We start from the raw sequence: 18,263 nt of genomic DNA, 5'->3' as shown, positions 1-18,263 counted from the left end.
GCCCAGTTGTCTTAGGCCCCTCCTGTGGGCTGGGTTTTAAGCCGCCTCTTAAAACAAAGGGATGCAGATATATATTATATCCAAGAAACACATTTGTCAGCCATACAATCCAAGAAATTAGAAAGGGGTTGGGTAAAGCATTGTTTTTTTGCCCCTGCTGTGGGAAAGAAGGATGGTGTAGCTATTCTGGTAAATAAGAAATGTACGGCTATGTTTAAACTGAATGCTGCAGATCCTTTGCCCCTAATTCGAATCAGAGTGAATTTTACAAAGCTCTGCAACAGTTGATTCTACCACTTGCTGCTGCTAATCTAGTAGTGGCGGGGGATTTTAACGTTGTTATGGATCCATTGATGAATAAAAAGCCTTGTAAATCCTTTTCCAGAATAGATTACATTTTTATTTCAAATCAATTAGTTCAACAGGTAACACAAGCCTCTATAGATCCAATCATTTTATCTGATCATGGGGGTGTATGGGTTACATTTAAAATTGCTGAACAGGATAATAGTAGACCTGTATGGAGATTTGATAATACATTTATTGCGGATCCAAACTTTCTTGAAGAATTTCAGTTAAAAATGAGTGAATATTTCCAAATTAATACTTCAGAAGATATTTCCATGGAAACCTTATGCGATGTTTTTAAGGCAACCATGAGAGGACAAATTATTTCATATTCAGCATATGTTAGGAAGCAGATTAAGACAATTTTCTAATTTGGAACAAGAAATTAAGGTTTTGGAGTTAAAATTAGTTGATAAATGGGAACAATCTATTTTCCAGGATCTTTTAAAAGCAAAATGTAAGTATAATGAGATTTCTTCACAATTGGTAAGGAAAGACTTGTTCTCTCAGCAGACTTTGTATTATGGAAATTCAAATAAGGTGGGAAGATTATTGGCAAATTATCTTAAAGCAAAGAAAAGAAAGACAAAAATTATTGCAGTTAAAGATGAGAAAGGTGATACTTATTCTCAAATCGGACCTATTTTAAAACAATTCCTAAATTTTTATAAAGCTGTATATTCTTCTGAGCCTTATTTAGACAAGGAAAAAGATGGTTTAGAATTTTTTAATTAATTAAGGGACCAAAAATCCCTGAACATATAAAAGGAAGTCTAGAAGAGCCTATATCACTAAAAGAATTGCAAACAGCGCTGAAGTCCCTTAGAGTTGGTTTTACGGTAGAGTTTTAAAAATCATTTCAAAATATCCTATTACCATATTTGTTAAATTTATATCAGGCTCAACTGAATAAATGTTACATTACAGGTACTATGGCAGAATCTTTAACTATAGTTTTGCCGAAGCCAAATAAAGATCTCACATTGGTTTCAAATTACAGGCCTATTTCTTTAATCAATATAGATGAAAAACTTTTAGCTAAGACATTGGCTTTATGCTTGGCTAAGGCTCTCCCTTTTATGATTGGTATGCACCAAACAGGGTTTGTTGCTCAGAGATATTCTTCTAACAACACCCGGTTGGCTTTTCATATGTTGAATTTAACATATGACATGAAAGAACCGGCCTTTTCTGTATCCTTGGAGGTGGGAGATTGTGATGGGAGAGATTGTGCAGATTCGCTATCTAGGTATTTCAAGAACAGGTATGTCTTTAGGTGTTTCCTAAATTCACCATAGTTATTTGCGTTTATAATTAGTTTTTCCAAGTCTTTGCCCCATAATGCTGCCTGGTAAGAGAGAAGATGTTGATGGTGTCTTTTAAATTTACATCCTCTAACCGGTGGGGAGATGAACTTCGGGTGCGTACCTTTCTTGTGTCTATTGGTTGAGAAGTGGAAGAGGTCATTTATATATTGAGAGGCTAAACCGGTTAGTACCTTAAAGTAAAAGCATCCCAGCTTGAACTTCGCATGTGCCTCCATTGGCAACCAGTGCAGGAGTCGGTAGGAAGGGGTTATGTGATCTGACTTCTTCAACCCAAGGATCAACCTGACCACTGCATTCTGTACCTATTGCAGTCTCTACATGTTCTTCTGGGAGATTGCCAGATGGGCGATGTTACAATAATCGAGATGGCTTAGTATAAGCTTCCAGAGAGTAAAAAAAACCCTTTCTTATAGGTATCATCAATCCTATATTATGCATCAGGGTATGTATTGGGTCCTGCCAGAGCTCATGGAAGAGCTTCCAGATTGGTTGTGGTTGGAATGGCAACTCATGTCTCCTCTGCGATTATGCCATGTTCTTAGTATCAAAATGCCTAGATTATATAAAGAAAACAGAATATTAGTGAATACATGGAAAACTTTAAGATATGTAAGTAATTTAACTCCTATTCCAATATACAAATCAACGAATCAGACAATATGGCTGAACTCCAAGATTTAAATTGGCGGATTTAAAATCATCTGGAAGTATTGGATGATTACAGGTATACGTATTTTGGATGATGTTATTTCTAATGGTAAGCTGCTTGATTTTTCACAGTTGCAATATAAATTTGGTCTTAGTAAATCACAAAGTTTTAGGTGGTTGCAATTGAAGCAGGCCATTCAGGTAGGGTTCCTTGAATGTAAAGATCTTAATAATCAGTTTAGTATGGAATTCTTGTGCTTTCAAGTGGACTTCCTGGGACATCAGGCCACTCAGTGGTATAAATTGATAGCTGGATTTATAAAAAAGAAACAAAAAAATGGTCTTAGAGACATTTGGAGCATTAAGATTAAGCATCAAATTACTGCTTCTCAATGGCCACAAATTTGGAGGATGAGATGTACAGTGTCTGCATCTATGAGACAAACTTGTTTTTTTCTATTACATAGAGCATTCTGGACCCCAGTTCAGTTATAAAAGTTGGATAGCTCTAAGTCTAATAGATGTTGATATTGTCATCTTGAGGCAGGAACTTTAGCTCATTTGTTATTCTATTGACCATTTATTTTGGCTTTTTGGAAATCAATATGGGGCCAAATAAATTGTTTATTAGGAAATCCGGTGGCATTATCGTATGATACTAAACTATTTGCATGTCAATGAGGGCTAAGAGCCAAATATCTTCGAACAATAATAAGCTTTTACGTATTATGACCGGGGTTGCCATACAACAGATTATGAGTAATTGGAAGAATTGGAATAGATTGAATTATAATTTCTGGTGGAATTCTTTGTGTCATGTATATAAAATGGAAAGGGTAATAGCTGCAAAGAAGGGGGTATTTAAAAAAATTTCAAGATGTTTGGGAGCCATTAACAAATTATTGTAATGAGTAACAAATTATTATATTGAGTAAATGTTTGGGGGGGGTTCCCTTTAACTGTATATGTTGTGACAAACCCAGCACCAGCACTAGTTCGGTCCCTAATAGGATCGGGTGCAGAAGAGCTGATCAGATTGATTCTGGCGCTCAACTTGAGGCTGACCTCCCTTGCCCCTATGATCAGAGCAGTAGTGATCTGGAGCAGAGGCAGGCAGACTGGCAACAGCAGCCTCCGGGCTTTAAGGCAGTTAGAGAAGCCACAAGGAATATAGCTGCATTAGATAAACCCAGGCAGAGAAAAGCTGCTTTAGAGCCAAAGCCCATCCCCCGCTACAGGCTGAAGGGGATTGGCTCTGAGCTGTTTAAAAGCAGGCTGAGACAAGCAGCAGGAGGAGGAGCGAGTGACCAGGGTGAGTCACTCCCACAGCCTAAGGCAGGTGAGGAGCTGTGGAGCAGAGCAGGAGAGACAACCGTGCCAGATTGGCCCATGCAGAATTTGGAAGAAATCCTTCCCACTTCAAACTTCCAGATTCCAGACTGTGTGGAAAGCATGGAGGTACAAGTAGCTGGCCCTATGCTAGAAAGCCAGACAGAATGTATGGAAACTGAATGAAGAACGTGAGTAACTGGGAAACCATTAGTGGTTTGTGGGTTTTTTTCCCTTTTGCCTATGTTTTTCTGCTGTGCAAACAAGCCTGAAGAATGTGAGATAGGTTTGGACTTTATGAGTATTTTTGGGTTAAGAATAACACTTACCTGAATCCTAAACTATGGAAGTGATTTAAAGTCAAGTTTGGAAACAAGAAGCTCAAGATAGAACATTTTAAGTTTGTGTTTTGAACTTTAGAAATCCTGCTGTGGCTCCCGTTCCTGAAGAGCTAATTAGCTTATCTCCCTCAGCTGTTTGTTTTGCCTGCACAGGGAGCTGAGGGAAAAGCTGATCCGTTTGCAAGAGCTATATTGCCTAAAGAGTTTTGGTTTAATTTGGATTTACAGCAAAGGTTTATTTCAAACTTTATTTGGCTGCTGAAATCTGCTGTTACATGCCTTTGATATTAATGCTGAGAGAAAGTTTGAACTATGAGTGAACACCAGTGTAAAGCAATCCTGAGTCAGAGCACATGACCTCAGGAATAATCAACTACAGGAGATTGCTGTTTTGTGATATCTTTATTTTACAATTGACTTTATTTTTGAATGAAATGCAAAAGTGATTTTTGTTTTATGCTGCATCTTTTTGACCTCTGGGTCAGAATAAACATCATATTCCTATTTGAAGAACTTGGTTTCACTGGTGATATTTGGAAACTCTTTGCTTGCCTTGTCTCTCATAGGCCTAGGCGGTCGCCTAGAGCCACCTGAAAAGTCCTGAAGGTACCCCTGGTTAGAGGGGACACGCCAGAATCCTTGTGTTTGTCACACGACAGCCCGCCGCTGCAGAGGGTTTGTGACAATGTCCAAGGATGGGGGAGGGGGAGGGATGGTTTTTGGTCTTTGTATAATTATGAGGAATGTTTAGAAGGAATTTATTATATGATTTTATGTATTTTAAAAATTGTTATGGAATGGGGGAGGGAGGAGATAAGTTTTATGATGGATTATTGAAGAATATTAAGTTTTGTATTTAAGTTAAAATGTTATTATTTGATATCACACATTATAAGATTTAAAAATGAATAAAGATTTTTTTAAAGAAGATAATGAATGATAATGAATATTTAAGAAACTACTTATGAAACTAGGACTAATGAAGATATATGGCGAACCCTTGTTTTCATTGGCATTGCCTTGAGAACATCACCTCTGACAGTCCTTTTCAAGTACTTTGATTCAAGTGTGTATCGCGGATGTGTGCTTGGCTATTTCGTTTTGGCTTTATTCTGCACACCCTAAAGTGAAAAAATGGAAAATTGGCAATTTTACTGCTGTGGTAAAAATGGCCTTAGCACACAGGAAAACCCCACATAAAGACATACTAAAACCACTTTCTACTGAAGCTTAGTAAATCAAGCCCCTCTGAGTCTACAGATATCTAATTTCTCTTTATACATTTAATTTAATCTTACCTATATAAAAAGCTACATTTTCTTGTTTGGAAAAATCATCAAGATAAGAGATACCCAAAGGAATTATTGGTGTTTCACCAATGCCACGTAAAAAATTTCCCATTAACACATATATCCACATATATGATCCAGCTTCATCACAGTCTGAAAAAAAGAGAAAATATTTGTGAAAATCTGGACTCAATGCAATAATCTGCTATAAAATTACATATTTGTACTTATGGCAGTGGTGAAATCAGGCAGTATCAGTACACTGATGCTGTGGCCCAAAATGTGACTACTCATATGAGGTAATATAGAAAAACAATAGTATTCTGAAATTTGTGAGTATTTTATTTGCATATACTCTCTCTTTGAAAATTGTCAGCAGCAACAGTACCACAAAATACTTGTATCTAATTTTTCTTCTTGTATTTTTCCCAACTAAAGGGTATAGTTATCAATGTGGGCTACAATTAAAACATGTTTTGTTACTACTAACTTAGGCCTCCCTTTACTAAACTGCATTAGGCTGTTAACCCATGGGTTAATGCACGAGAACTATCCGCGGTAGTGGGGGTCATATATTAAAATCCACATTAGCGCACGGCGAACAATGAACTAATGCATAACGCGTACCTGGGTGGCGAAATAGGCATGGCATAGGCATATACAAAAAAGTATGTTAGCACACGACAAGTGGTACCCATTAACACATGAGATAGTGCAGCAGGTTTTAATACCAGGGAAAAGGTGTAGGTATTGCATTTTATGCTGCTCTATGCATCTGGAAAATAGTGTGAAGAACCATGTGTCAAACAGCTCCACCTCCATACACACCCTTCAGTCAATAAAATACAAGTATCAATCCACCAAGGTATTTCCCACAATGACTTGAATTAGTCCCACAGGTCCAGTTGTTATAAATGATATTTTTGAGGCCCAAGCCTCAGCTCAGGCTCCAGATCTAGCCCATGCTGTGGTCTAGCCACAGGAGAATCCAGCAGAACAGTAACAGCAGCAGCTGGTGCAGAGGCAGCACCACCCTTGTAGGTAGGAGCTTCTAAACATCTGTAGTCACAGTTGGTGGAATGGGCTCTTCCTCTGTGTTTCACTGTATCTACCAGGTACTATATGCCATGATGGGTTAGAAACTACATATCAATTCTTAATACTAGGCAACAGTGGGAGGCCCTGGGTGACCAGTTTCAGAATGTCACAGGGCTAGCACACTTGATGGGAGCAACTGATTGCACACATATGACACTTATACTACTCAGAGAAAGGGAAATGATATATAGGAATCATAAGCTCTTCCATTCCCTAAACGTGAAGGTGATTTGCGATGCCAACATGAGAATTCTGAATGTGGTAGCTACATTCCCAGGGTTAACCCACGATTCCTATATCCTGCATCATTTAATCCTTTTCCAGCAATTGAAGAATTACAATATTTTTCACTCCATAAGACACACTTTTTTCCACCCAAAAGTGAGTGGAAACGTCAGTGTGTCTTATGCAGCGAAGATACTTTTTTTTAAACACCCCACCCCGTTGTACCTTTTTAAAAGCCCGTTCCAAATACGGCTCTCTGGTGTCTGTGAGCACCCGGCTGTCTTCTTGGTTCCCACACAGAATCCTCCAGATTCCCCCTTTAAAGCTAATTAGGCTCACGGGGGGGGGGGGGGGGCTTACCTCCAAGCTGCTTCCTGCACACAGTGAGAGAGGTCATCTTCAGCGCTGTAACAACCGCTGAGCTAATTACGGCAGCCTACAGAGTGACCCTGCAGGCTGCCATTGGCCTCCGGAGTACGTTGCCTCTGCCGCGGTCCCGCTCCTGATGTCAGAGAAGAGGCAGGACCACGGTAGAGGAAATGTGCTTCGGAGGCCAATGGCAGCCTGCTAGGTTCACTCTGTAGGCTGCTGTAATTAGCTCAGCGGCGGTTACAGCACCAAAGACAACCTCTCAACAGAAAAGGAGAGCTGTGTCTCCCACCAATCTCCTGCCCCAGGTAGTGAGCACCACATTGGCTCTGCCGCAATCCTGCTCCTGATGTCAGAGGAAGGGCGGAACCATGGTAGAGCGAACATGGTGCTGAGGATGATGGCAGCTTGCAAAGATTGCTAAAGCACCACAATCCTCTCTGCAGGCTGTTGATTATCTTAAGGTAAGAGAAGAAGGCCAGAGGGGAACATGCAGGCCTTCGGGGGGTGCAGGCCTTTGAGGTGGGGGGACAGGCCTTCAGGGGGGGGGGTTGCAGGCCTTCAGGGGAAGTTATGACAACCCGTGGTCTAGGATGAGTGCAGTAGACCACCTGGATTGCAACAAAATACTGGCCCGGCGGGTCCCCTTTAACTTGGGTTATCCTTCAGGCCTGGCAACAGCTATGTTATGGTTAAACTAAGGTGACCATACATCCCGTTTTGAACGGGACAGTCCCGTTTTTAGATCCCCTGTCCCATTGTCCCCACACACAGCTTCGGAACGCCAAAATGTCCCATTTTCAGGGACAGCGTCCCGAAGCTGTGCGCGGGGACAACGGGACAGGTGATCACTTCCCCTCCCTGCCACGCCAAAGCCATCCTCCCTCTTTCCCTTCGTCGTGCGCCCGATTCAACCCCCTCCCCCAGGTCTGCAGCCGCTGCTGCTTGCCAAGCCTCTCTCCTTACCTTCCTCCAGTGAGGGCCAGAGTGAAGCTTGGTGTATCTTGAGAGGAGCTATTGGAGCCTCAAAATGAGGCTTGGGTGGTAATGAATGAAACCATTGGAGCCCTAAAACGAGGCTTGGATTGCTATGAGGGCAGCAATTGCAGCTCCAGAACGAGGCTTGATTTTCACAGTGCCAGCTCCAGAGCTGCATTGGTTGAATAGTTAATGCCTCCCAAAAATACCAGTAGCAGCCAAGAAACCGAGGTAGGCGGGGAACAGGGGAGAGGAAAACCCAGACAAACTTTCACATTTTAGACAGACGTCTGGACATTCCTTTAAAAAGAGGACTTGTCTAGCTAAATCCGGATGTCTGATAATCCTAGATAGAAGAGGAGGAAGAATGAGGGGGTTGTGAGGGCTCCACTGAAAGTTTCTGGGTGGCAAGCAGCGGCGGTGGACCGGGGGGGTGTTGAATTGGTGCTGGAGGGAGGTGGGGAGAGAGGCTGGCAGGCAGCGGCGGTGGACCGGGGGGGGGGGGGAGGCAGTTTGAATTGGTGCTGGAAGAAGGGAAGGAGGGAGGCTGGTTTTGGCGTGGCAGGGAGGGAGGGCGGTGGGACAAAGGCTGGAAGGCAGTGAGGGGGACATAGGAAGGAGGCACTGGGGGCACTAAGGACATAAGAAGGAGGCACTGGGGGCACTAAGGACATAGGATGGGACATTAAGGACATAGGAAGGAAGGAGGGAGGGAATAGAAAGGGACAATTGTTGGGCCTGAGTGCAGAAAGAAAGAAATGAAAGAAAGGATACACAGTCAGAAGGAAATGCAACCAGAGACTCATGAAATAACCAGAAAGCAAAGATAGGAAAAATGATTTTATTTTCAATTTAGTGATCAAAATGTGTCAGTTTTAAGAATTTATATCTGCTGTCTATATTTTGCACTATATTTGTCTATTTTTCTATAGTTACTGAGGTGACATCTTTGAAACTCCCCAAATATAAATGATAATTAACATTTTCTCTGCATATAGGGTGCTTTGTGTTTTTTAAAATTTTATGGTTACCATTATGAAATAATAAGATATTGTGTGTACATGAAAAATGAATGGTAGAAATTGGGAGCGGGGCTAGGGTGGGATTGGGGGCAGGACTGAATATTAATAGATGTCCCGTTTTGATGGAAAAACATAAATGGTCACCTTAGGTTAAACCCCAGTATATTGGGTAAGGATTTCCCTTTCCAGCAAGCAAGAAGGAAACTTCCACCAAAAGTTCTTAACAGGTTTATTATTCTTGGCCACTGGCCAGGCTTCGTGTTTGGGTTCAAAGCACCCTATTTCTCATAGAACAATTCAACAGTTTCAAAAGTAATAAAAACAAAGAATTTGAGCAATACACAAAAATATAGCTTTTCTTCCAGCCACTGGCCAATAGCCACCTCAGCTGTTGCAATTAGGTAACTCCAAAAATCTTAGCTTCTTGGCCAGCACTATGCCAAGTATACACACTGAGTACAGAGAGGTACATTATAGCAATACTTTCAGGCAGGTTCTTAAGATAGTTAGTAGTAATGCTTAACTTTATCAAGGTAGCTTGCAGGCAGGCAGCTTTTGCCCAAACAATTCTCAAATAACTGTCTCTGGTTATAAGTGAAGCAAAAGGATTAAATATCAGCCTTACCTGCTTTACAGTCCACAAACTAGCAGACATAAAAGAGACAATTCTTCACAGGCTGGCTCAGCATTCAGAATGGCTTCTAAGCACAGCTGTTACCCTGCACTGCTGCTAATTAGCTGCCTCTGTTCAAGCATACCTCAGTACCAAAAAACCTCATCAAAACAAAATAGGAAAAACCAAACCTTTTCTCTGAGCTAGTTTTGAAAAGCCAAAACCCACCAGCTCAGAAACATTACAGTCCTTAAGCAGGAAAAACTTCTGCCAGCACAAGACTCTTTCTTCTAGGCAAAATATTCCAAACAAAAACACAGTTCAAAATAATGTCCTCCTCAGAGAGTTAATGGCACAGTACAAAAACTCACTTTTACAGCAGTTGCTTCTCCTAAGTTCCACACTAGATGCTGGTACACTTTCTGCGGATTCAAAATCCATAAGTTTCAAGTTTTCACCTGTCTCAATCCTCCAGCCTCTCATAGGCTGGCTAGTAAAGCAAATGTCCTCTCACAGCCTGCTTCTTTCTGTCTCCTCCTTCTCTCCTCTCTTCGTTTCTCTCCATCCACACCCCTCTCTCTTCTAGAGAATGACATGGGGACCATTTACCGCGGTAAACCGCGGGTCACCGCAGTAAATCCACAGGCATGTAGACATTTGAAACTGGTTTATCGCAGGAATGGGGACAAGACCTTTCACCGCCCCGCAGGAATGGGGATAAGACCTTTTACCGCCCCGTGGGAGCGATGAAAAGTCTTACTCCTGTGGTAAAAAAAATTGCGCCCGTGTCAGACTCGGCATCTTCTCCCCAGCTCCTCTTGCGCCTATTTTACCTTCAGGAGCCAGCCATGCCACGATGAAGACAGAAGGAACCTAAAATCAAAGCCTAAGATCAATGTGAATTGATGAATTAAATTACCAGACAACAAAAAGAAAAAAGATTATTTTATATTTTGTGATTAGAATATTTCAGATTTGAAATATGTATCCTGCTAGAGCTGGTATTAGACATAACTGGGGACCGCAAAGTCCAGGCTGTGCTTCTTTAGCTTCTAGCTGGCTTAGGGCTCTCTCTCTGGCCAGGGGACAGTTGCCCTAGTTGCACTCCCCTAACATTATTCTTGCCATGTGTGACTAAAGTATTCTGTTAGCTTGATTTTTCTATGTAGCATTCTGTAGTAATTTGGTTTTTTTCAGTTTTCATAATAGTGAAGGGGATATTTGTGAAAGGGGGGGGAGATGGGTTTTGTTGAACCTTGCTGTTTTATTTATGTTTATAAAATGACAATTGTCAGAGGAGAAGCTTCTGCCCACACACACTGCAGGGCGGCACAGGCAGGCTTCGCCGGCATCAGTTTCTTTTCTAAAGCGCCTTGAAGGTAAGGGGGGGGAGGGAGGTAGATTTGGCCAGAGGGAGGGAGGGAAGGGGCCGCGCATGCAATTGGTGACCGCGTGCCTTCCCTCCCTTAAGTTTCTTTATACCGCGAAGGTAAGGGGGAGGGAGGGAGATTCTCGGGCCACTGAAGGGCAGTGAGGTGGTGACAGGGAAGGGTGGATGCTGCAGGGATGGGGCGGTGAAGGGGACAGCGGGGACAGTGCAGTGAAGAGGACAGCGGGTTTGGGGACGGGGCGGTAAAGGGGACAGGGTGGTGAGGGGGACGGTAGTCTGGTGACGGGGCAGTGACGGGGACAGATTTTTTTCCCATGTCATTCTCTAGTCTCTTCCTCATCTGCCTGACTCCCTCACCGGCTTCCATTTTAGGGAGCTCCAAACCACACCCCCTCTGCAAGGCTGAGGGGGGGTGAAGAGGTGAATCAGTTCTTTAGAGAACTGCTAAGTCTGCCAGGAGTCAGATTTCCCTGCTCCTTTTTTTTTAAAGGAACAGCAAGCTTTTTAGGGGAAAATCTCCTGCCAGGATTTAAAGGCTCTATACAAGAGTGCAAGCTTTCCCTGTCTCATCCTGGCTATTCCAGAGATAGTCATCGCCTGCAAGTACCAGGGCACTGACCTAGTCAGTTATTCTGCACTGGAGCTAAACATTACACATTTCCTAGGAACTAAGCCGCTGCAGGCAGTGGGTTTGTTACAAAGTGCAGCTTTCGGGGGAGACCAGGACTTCAGGGGAAGTGCAGCCTTCAGGTGGAGTGCAGGCCTTCGGAGGGCAGGCCTTTGGGGGAGGGGGGCCCTGGTATAGAAGTACACGGAGGAAGGGAAGGGGGGGTTCAAAGAGACGTGCATGTACCAGACTGGGGGGGGAGAAAGAAATAATGGGTCTAAAAACAGAGGAGAGGGAGAGAGATGGTGGATAATGAGATTTAGGGAGGGAACGAACAGAAAGGGAGAGAAGGACACAAGGGATGGTGTGGAGGGGATGGGTGGGGGATAGAGATACTGGATAGGAGGGTAGTTGGGAAGAGAAAGGGAGAGCTGGTGGACCCTGGGGTGGTGGGGAAGAAGGGAAAGATGCTGGATGAAGGGTAGTTGAGAAAAGGAGAGATGGTGGATATGGGGATGGTGGGGTCCATTGCTGCAGCTGCAGGGATAGAGATGAAAAAAATAGAAAGATGCCAGACCTCCGGGGAGGGAAGGGAAACAGAAGGGGACGACAGAGATGGAAGATGGATGGTAATCAAATAAGGAGACAATGATCAGAAGACAACCAGAGCCTGGGACCAACATGATATGAATAATGACCAGACAACAAAAGGTAAAAAAAATATTTTATTTTCTGTTTTGTGATTACAATATGTCAGGTTTGAAATGTGTATCCTGCCAGAGCTGGTTTTAGACTGCAAACGTGCGCTAGGATTTAGAGAGAGGAAAAGTCTTTTTTGTTTATTTTGTTTCCACCACAGCGCCAGTAGGAGAGGACAAAGAGGGCGAAGAGGCTATAAAATAAACCCACCAGGATGTTTGAAAAAAACACCCAATTGGGCAGGAAAATTGAATCGAAAAATCAATTCAATAGGCTGAATTGAATCGAAATTTTTTTTCCTGAATCGGGCAGCACTAGTCAGCACATCTCCAAAACCTAACCTCACCTCCAAATTGCTGCAACAGCCCTCTCAGTGTCATGTACTTCGTCTGACTAGGGTTACTGAGCGGTGTGCAATAAAAATGGAGGGAATAGAAGATATAAAGAAAGGGGGATACATTACATAGACAGACATAAAATACAATAGGGTAAGATAGTTGTAGAGAAGAAGGAGGAACTATAATATTTTGATAGGATAGAAGGAGGGAAAATCACATTAGGACAAGGGGGATGGTAAAGAGTAAAATATCTCTTAAATCAAGTTAAAAGTATAACTAAGTCTAGGTCAGCCCATGTCCTGCCCAAATCCCACCCTCACCACTCCTCCTAAAACACCCCTTTCAGCTCTGGGTGTACAGCAGCAATGAAAAGGCTTAAGCTGTTTTTAGATATGTCTAAAACCCGTTTTGATTATTGGCACTTGGACGACCTGTCTTTAAGGTCATCCAAGTGCCGTTTTGGGTGGGTTTTTAGATGTATTTGTTTTTTGATTATGAGCCCCATATTTTTTTCTGATAATACAGACTGGATAGACTATATAGTATGGTTTGATCTTTATTTGCCTCCCATTTTTTCCATGTTTCAGATCTTTTCACTGCTATAGCTGTTACACATTAGTTTTTGTTTAACAATGTTCAGAGCCCTCTCACACACATTGTTAAACAAGGGCATATTATGAAGCGGTTGATATTCAATGAGTATATCTCATACTTATTCTCTTTTTCTGAAATTACTATTATACCTGACATGATATAGACTTTCATTCCTTCAGCGGGAACCCTTTTTTTTTTTTTTTAGCTCGCCTTAAAACACAAGATAAATGAGGTGGGGGGCCTGATCACATCAAGGCGTAACATGCGTTTTGGTCTGCAGAGCAGAGTAGAACGAGACTTGTTCAATGTTGCTGGGATTTGTGGAGGAGGGTGGGTATGAGGGAGTGGGAAGGGGCATGGGTCGATTGAATATAATGCTCCTAATGTTTATTTTTTTAGTTCAAAGATTTTATTGATTTTAATATATAGCAAGAACAGGAATTGTTAACAGGGCATGAAAACAATATGCCGTACAAAGCAAGAAATCTTAGAGTGTTGACAAACAATGCAATACAACAGATTGAACCATGCCTATTCAATAGGAGAGTGTCAGCACAACCTGCAGCCAACGATGTGCACAGTATTCAAACCACCGAGAGACACCGGAATCATACTTCATAGTTATGAAATAAGAGATGAGCCACAACATAATATATATGTTCACATATTGTTAACTATAGACCAGCACAGTAACTGAATGACATCAGCCCATATTAAAATAAGAGTTGACTGGACTCCATATTTTAAGGTAAGAGCTCATGGACTTATGCTACTCAGCAATAACACTTTCATTCTTTACTGTAAGACAAAGCATATTCCACCAGGTAACATAGTTCACCTTAGATAAGTCTTTCCAACAATGTAAAATGTTTTTAAGAGCCATGAGCAGCAGTATGTTAAGCAATCTTGCATTGTGATCGGGCAGTGTTTTTAGTAAACCATGATGACCCAATATAATAACACGCAGATTTAGAGGCTCCTGTATGTTTAAGATCATAGAGATGGTTTCCATACTTTACTCCAATAAAGCGATAAATGTATAAAAGTGTCGGAAAGGTGGCCATTGATACAGATTTTAGTAGTAGGGCATAATATAGAACTTTTATCATTTGAATAAATTGCACAGGAAAGCCAAATTTTGTGAGAGTTGCAAATAAAAAAGGCCATTCCACTCTGTCAAAAGCCTTTTCAGCATCCAGGGCTAAAACAGTTAATTTATGAGGCAGTGATTGACATGTAGATATAATATTAGACAGAGTACGCATATTATTAGAAGAATGTCGCCCATACATAAATCCTGTTTGATCCTCGAAAATTAAAGATGGTAAAACTTCCTGCAATTTGGAGGCCAACAATTTAGCGTAAATCTTAGCATCTACATTTATCATTGAGAGAGGTCAGTAATTACCAACATGTTTGGGGTCTGTACCTTGTTTAGGTATCACAATGATTGTCGCTTCCGTAAACGTCCCAATGGCCTTTCATGTGATTCTATGTGATCAAAAAACTTTTGTAAGAATGGTGCCAATGTTGATTTGAAGGTTTGATAGAACTCGACAGTGAAGCCATCCAGTCCCAGTGCTTTATTTGTTTCCATGTTGTTGATAGTATCAATAATTTCAGTAGCTGACATGTGATCTGACTCAGGTAAAAGAGACAAAGAAATATTTCCAAGAAATGCACATGGATCATCATCATTTTGTGATTCAGACGTATACAAGACCTCATAGAACTTTTTGAATTTGTCTAATATCTCAGCTGTAGTGGAGAGGGCAGTATCATCCGAACTAGTCAAACTGGTGATAGTTGTATGCTCCCTCCTATGTTTCAAGTAAGATTCCAACAGGTGGCCCGATTTGTTGTTGTTTGCATAATAGTGGGCCGCTTGAACAAACACAGAGTGTGTAGCAGTTTTACGCAATAGGGAATTATATTGGAATCTAACCTGCAGCTCTCTCTCTGTATAATTGTTAGTATCATTTTGATGTGCTAATTCTTTAGTTTTAATTAGGTTTTCAAGCTTACGAAGCTCTGCAGCATTTTTCTTTTTAATCATAGTGCTATACAAAATGATCACTCCTCCTCTAATATATGCTTTAAAGGAGTCCCACGTGACACTCCAGCTGGTGTCTTCGGAAATAGCTTTTTCCACATGCTTCTTAAAGCCGTCCTCTGCGAGCAAGCTAGAATTGAATCTCCATGTCTTGGATGGCGTGGATGAAGTGAAATTATCCAATGTAAGAGTAATGTTTATGATTTTTTTCTCACATGCTATTACACTGCATGTTAACTTCAGAAGCGTCAGCTTCAGAGCTTTACTATGATACTTTAGAGTATGATCTAATAGTCTGGTTTGTGTCACTTTTTCTCACTTGTTGGATTATATGGTAGTGATCCTGGGTGAAGGCTGGGCACCTAGGATGTTTTCTGATTTGTATGTTATACTGTTCTCTCTTGATTATATTGTATATCATCTTCTAAACTAAAAGTCCTAATTTGGGGATTGCATTGCCCATCCAAAAAACTAAAACCTCTCCCAACTTAAACAACATGTGGCGGATATAGCACGTGTGCAGGAAACTAAACTGAATGATGCCGAATATCTTAAACTTCAAACAGCATGGGTGGAACTAAAAAAAAAAAAAGGGGGTGGCAGTGTTGGTCCACAAAGGTTTTGTAGGCCAAGTAGACCTGGTTCAAAAAGATGATTGTGGAAGGTACCTAGTATTACGTGTTCAGACACCTGGTATGGCCTTTTATTTGATCACTGTATATGCCCCCAAAAATTACGAGCATGCTTTCTTTCATAAACTAGTACAACTGTCTTTCCAACAACCCCAGCTGCCAGTGGTAATGGCTGGGGACTTTAATCAAGTACTAGATCCCATGCTTGATAGGTCCTCTTTGAGGCATGGGAATTGAAACGAACAAGGTCCGTTTCTTGGTCTCAAAACTGCCCTGCCCACACCCTGTCGCCTAGGTACAGATATCCGGAGGCATTCCCCTTAGAAAGAAAGGATACGCAGACAGTGTCCTAAAGAGATTGCCTGTATTTTATTAGTTTACATCCATTTTTATATCTTTTTACATGGGTCAGTGGTAACCAACACAGAAAAAGGGGGTTGGACAAGAGAGGGGGGGGGGGGTGACCAGGATATGTGCTTCTTTGTCTAAATCTAAAGGTGTTAAAGCTTCCCTTATCTCTCTCAACCGGTACATGGCAGTGGGGGGTTGGAACCTCCATTGTCTCAAACAGCTAACTTCATTAACAAGATTAAATGGCCCTGTCTCAGAACATCAGCAGAATAAATACAAAACTGTGTCTGTGTTTGAGCCTCCCCCAGCACAGATAGAGACAGAAGACATAAGATATGTGTGTCCTTTTAAATGTGTCCTTTCAGGAATGTTTTGAATTCCTGTAAAAGATTACCCTTTTGATGCGAAGTGCATGAGTTGGTTGATCCCTGGCGTCTCTTGAACCCTACGGTAAAAGACTACACTCATCTTTCAAGGGCGCATGGTACTATGTCCAGAATAGATTATGTTTTGGTGTTCCAACAATTTTTTCCTAGGATCACTAAAGCAGATATAAGCCCCATCATAGTTTCTGATTTAGAATTACCCCGCCATACTATGATCCGGTGGAAATTTCCTTCACATTTGCTACAGGATAAGCATTTTCAAGATTATCTTGTTACTAGGTATGAGGAATTTGGTAACAACAATGAACAGCATATGGATACTCCTATATTGTTTTGGGAGACAATGAAAGTGGTATTGTGCGGAGATATTATCCAATATATGATTACGCGGGCCCAGTGTATATCTCATGGTATAGTCCATTTAGAGAAGCAACCCTGCAAAGCAAAACTGCAATTCCTGTGTGCTCCTTCCACAGGCACAAAGGAAACATACTTGGCCACCCAGGCATCGCTAAATGCATTGATACATAAACGTACAAAAAAAATTATTGTATAAGAAATTTAATTTTCATTGTTATGGTAACAGACCAGGGAAATTCCTGGCTAGAATCACAAAATCTTGGTATGGTACTTCATATGTGTTGGCCCTTAGGGACGCCACTGGAGTCATTCATAATGAGATGACAGGGATCGCCGATATCTTTCATAACTTCTTTAAATATGTATGCTAAACCTTCCTCTAATTGGGGACCTGATTTAATAGATTACTTAGAGGATTCGGGCCTTCCGCATCTTAATGCTGCACAACTGGCGAGGCTCAATATCCCCTTATCAGTGACAAAGGTGCAGATGGCAATAAAGAGGTCATGTAACTCGACAGCTCCAGGGCCGGATGGCTATACGTCTGAATTTTATGAGCTGTTATTCTCACAGCTTTATGCGCCGCTTTTGTCATATTTGGACTGGATGATAATGGTGGGTCAGTTCCCTGCTGGATCTAATAGTGCCATATAACCTTGAATCCTAAACCTGGAAAGGATCCCTTACAACCGGAATCGTATAGACCTATCTCATTATTTACTGTAGATTTGAAACTCTTGCCTAGAATATTAGTGGATAGGCTCTCTAATCTGCTCCCCGATCTCATATGTTCTAAACAAGTTGAATTTGTCAAGGAATGTCAATCAGTAGTTAACATGTGGAAAGTACCGATGTCTATAGCGAACTGTAAGCACAATTCCCTTCCAGCAGCCTTGGTCAGTTTAGATACTGAGAAGGCTTTCAAGAAAGTGCACTGGGATTATCTATTTACACTTTGGGAGTATATAGAAATTACGGGATAGCAACTCTATCGAGACCCGGAGGCTTTGATGTTGGTGAATGGACAGCTCACCATCTCATTTTCAATATACTGGGGTACTCAGTAGGGATGCCTTCTGTAACCCCTACTCTTCTTGTTATATCTTGAGCCTTTTCTCCGTACTGTACAGAAGGATGGGGATGTGTGTGTGTGTGTGTGTGTGTGTGTGTGTGTGTGTGTGAGGGGGGAGGGGAATCTGGGAGGACACCGTGTTAAGATACTGGCTTTCGCAGATGACATTTTGTTGGTGTTATCAAGGGTAAGT

General features: G+C 41.7%; 1 protein-coding gene across 1 annotated transcript in view; it reads right to left on the bottom strand.

The window, feature by feature from the left end:
• Positions 1 to 18,263, bottom strand: part of LOC117366418 (solute carrier organic anion transporter family member 1B3-like) — a 462,552-nt gene that overhangs the window by 412,186 nt on the left and 32,103 nt on the right. Inside the window, exon 4 of the mRNA XM_033957759.1 lies at positions 5,293 to 5,436. Coding sequence (XP_033813650.1) covers positions 5,293 to 5,436 — 144 coding nt within the window. The remainder of the gene's footprint in view (positions 1 to 5,292; positions 5,437 to 18,263) is intronic.

The sequence above is a fragment of the Geotrypetes seraphini genome, chromosome 9 (assembly GCF_902459505.1).
Source record: "Geotrypetes seraphini chromosome 9, aGeoSer1.1, whole genome shotgun sequence".
Taxonomy (NCBI): Eukaryota; Metazoa; Chordata; class Amphibia; order Gymnophiona; family Dermophiidae; genus Geotrypetes; species Geotrypetes seraphini.
The sequence above is the reverse complement of the archived record's forward strand: the minus strand, read 5'-3'. Positions and strand labels throughout refer to the sequence as shown.